Here is a 612-nt window from a genome sequence, read left to right on the forward strand (position 1 = left end):
TGTTTACTGGTTGTTGTCATGTCCTGTTTCCTGTTTGTTGTTGTGCGTCAGGTGCAGCCGGGCAGCTCAGTGTGTTTCAGCTGAGTGTGTACGTCGTGCAGAAGGTCCAGGAGAAGATGTGCGTCTCTCACAGTTTACCTGTCAGCTACAGGTAACTCCCTCACACCTGATGACATCATCACTCTCACAGGTCATGTCACAGTCACAGGTGTCCTCCTGTCCTCCTGTCTGCAGACTGGTGTCGATCTCTGAGCTCGTCTCTCAGCAGCACCTGGCCTGCGTCAGCAACCTGTCCTGGAGCACCAATCAGCAGCGGGCGTGGGCCAAGGAGGCGGAGCTCTCTCTGCCGGGTCAGCGGGCGCTGCCGCGGGTCAACCTGCTGCTGATTGGCTGGCTGAGAGAGGGGCGGGGCGGAGAGTGGCAGCTGACGGACAGCAGCGGCAGCGTCAGGTGTGAGGTGGGCGGTTGTTTGGTTTATTAAAGGATTTTATTAGAGTCTGTCTCACCTGTGGGTCTTACCTGAGGGTCTCACCTGTTGGTCTCACCTGAGGGTCTCACCTGTGGGTCTGATCTGTTGGTCTCACCTGTGGGTCTTACCTGAGGGTCTCACCT

The 612-nt window shown here is 57.2% G+C and overlaps 1 protein-coding gene across 3 annotated transcripts in view; it reads left to right on the forward strand.

The window, feature by feature from the left end:
* Positions 1-6: 6 nt before the first annotated feature.
* Positions 7-612, forward strand: part of ctc1 (CTS telomere maintenance complex component 1) — an 8,095-nt gene continuing 7,489 nt past the window's right edge. For all 3 annotated transcript variants that reach the window (XR_005233425.1, XR_005233426.1, XM_037976613.1), the window contains exons 1-2: positions 7-151; positions 235-457. Coding sequence is in view for 1 of the 3 variants with exons in the window: in XM_037976613.1 (XP_037832541.1) it covers positions 117-151; positions 235-457 (258 nt within the window). In the remaining 2 variants the exon portion in view is untranslated. The remainder of the gene's footprint in view (positions 152-234; positions 458-612) is intronic.

The sequence above is a fragment of the Kryptolebias marmoratus genome, linkage group LG7 (genome assembly GCF_001649575.2).
Source record: "Kryptolebias marmoratus isolate JLee-2015 linkage group LG7, ASM164957v2, whole genome shotgun sequence".
Classification (NCBI taxonomy): domain Eukaryota; kingdom Metazoa; phylum Chordata; class Actinopteri; order Cyprinodontiformes; family Rivulidae; genus Kryptolebias; species Kryptolebias marmoratus.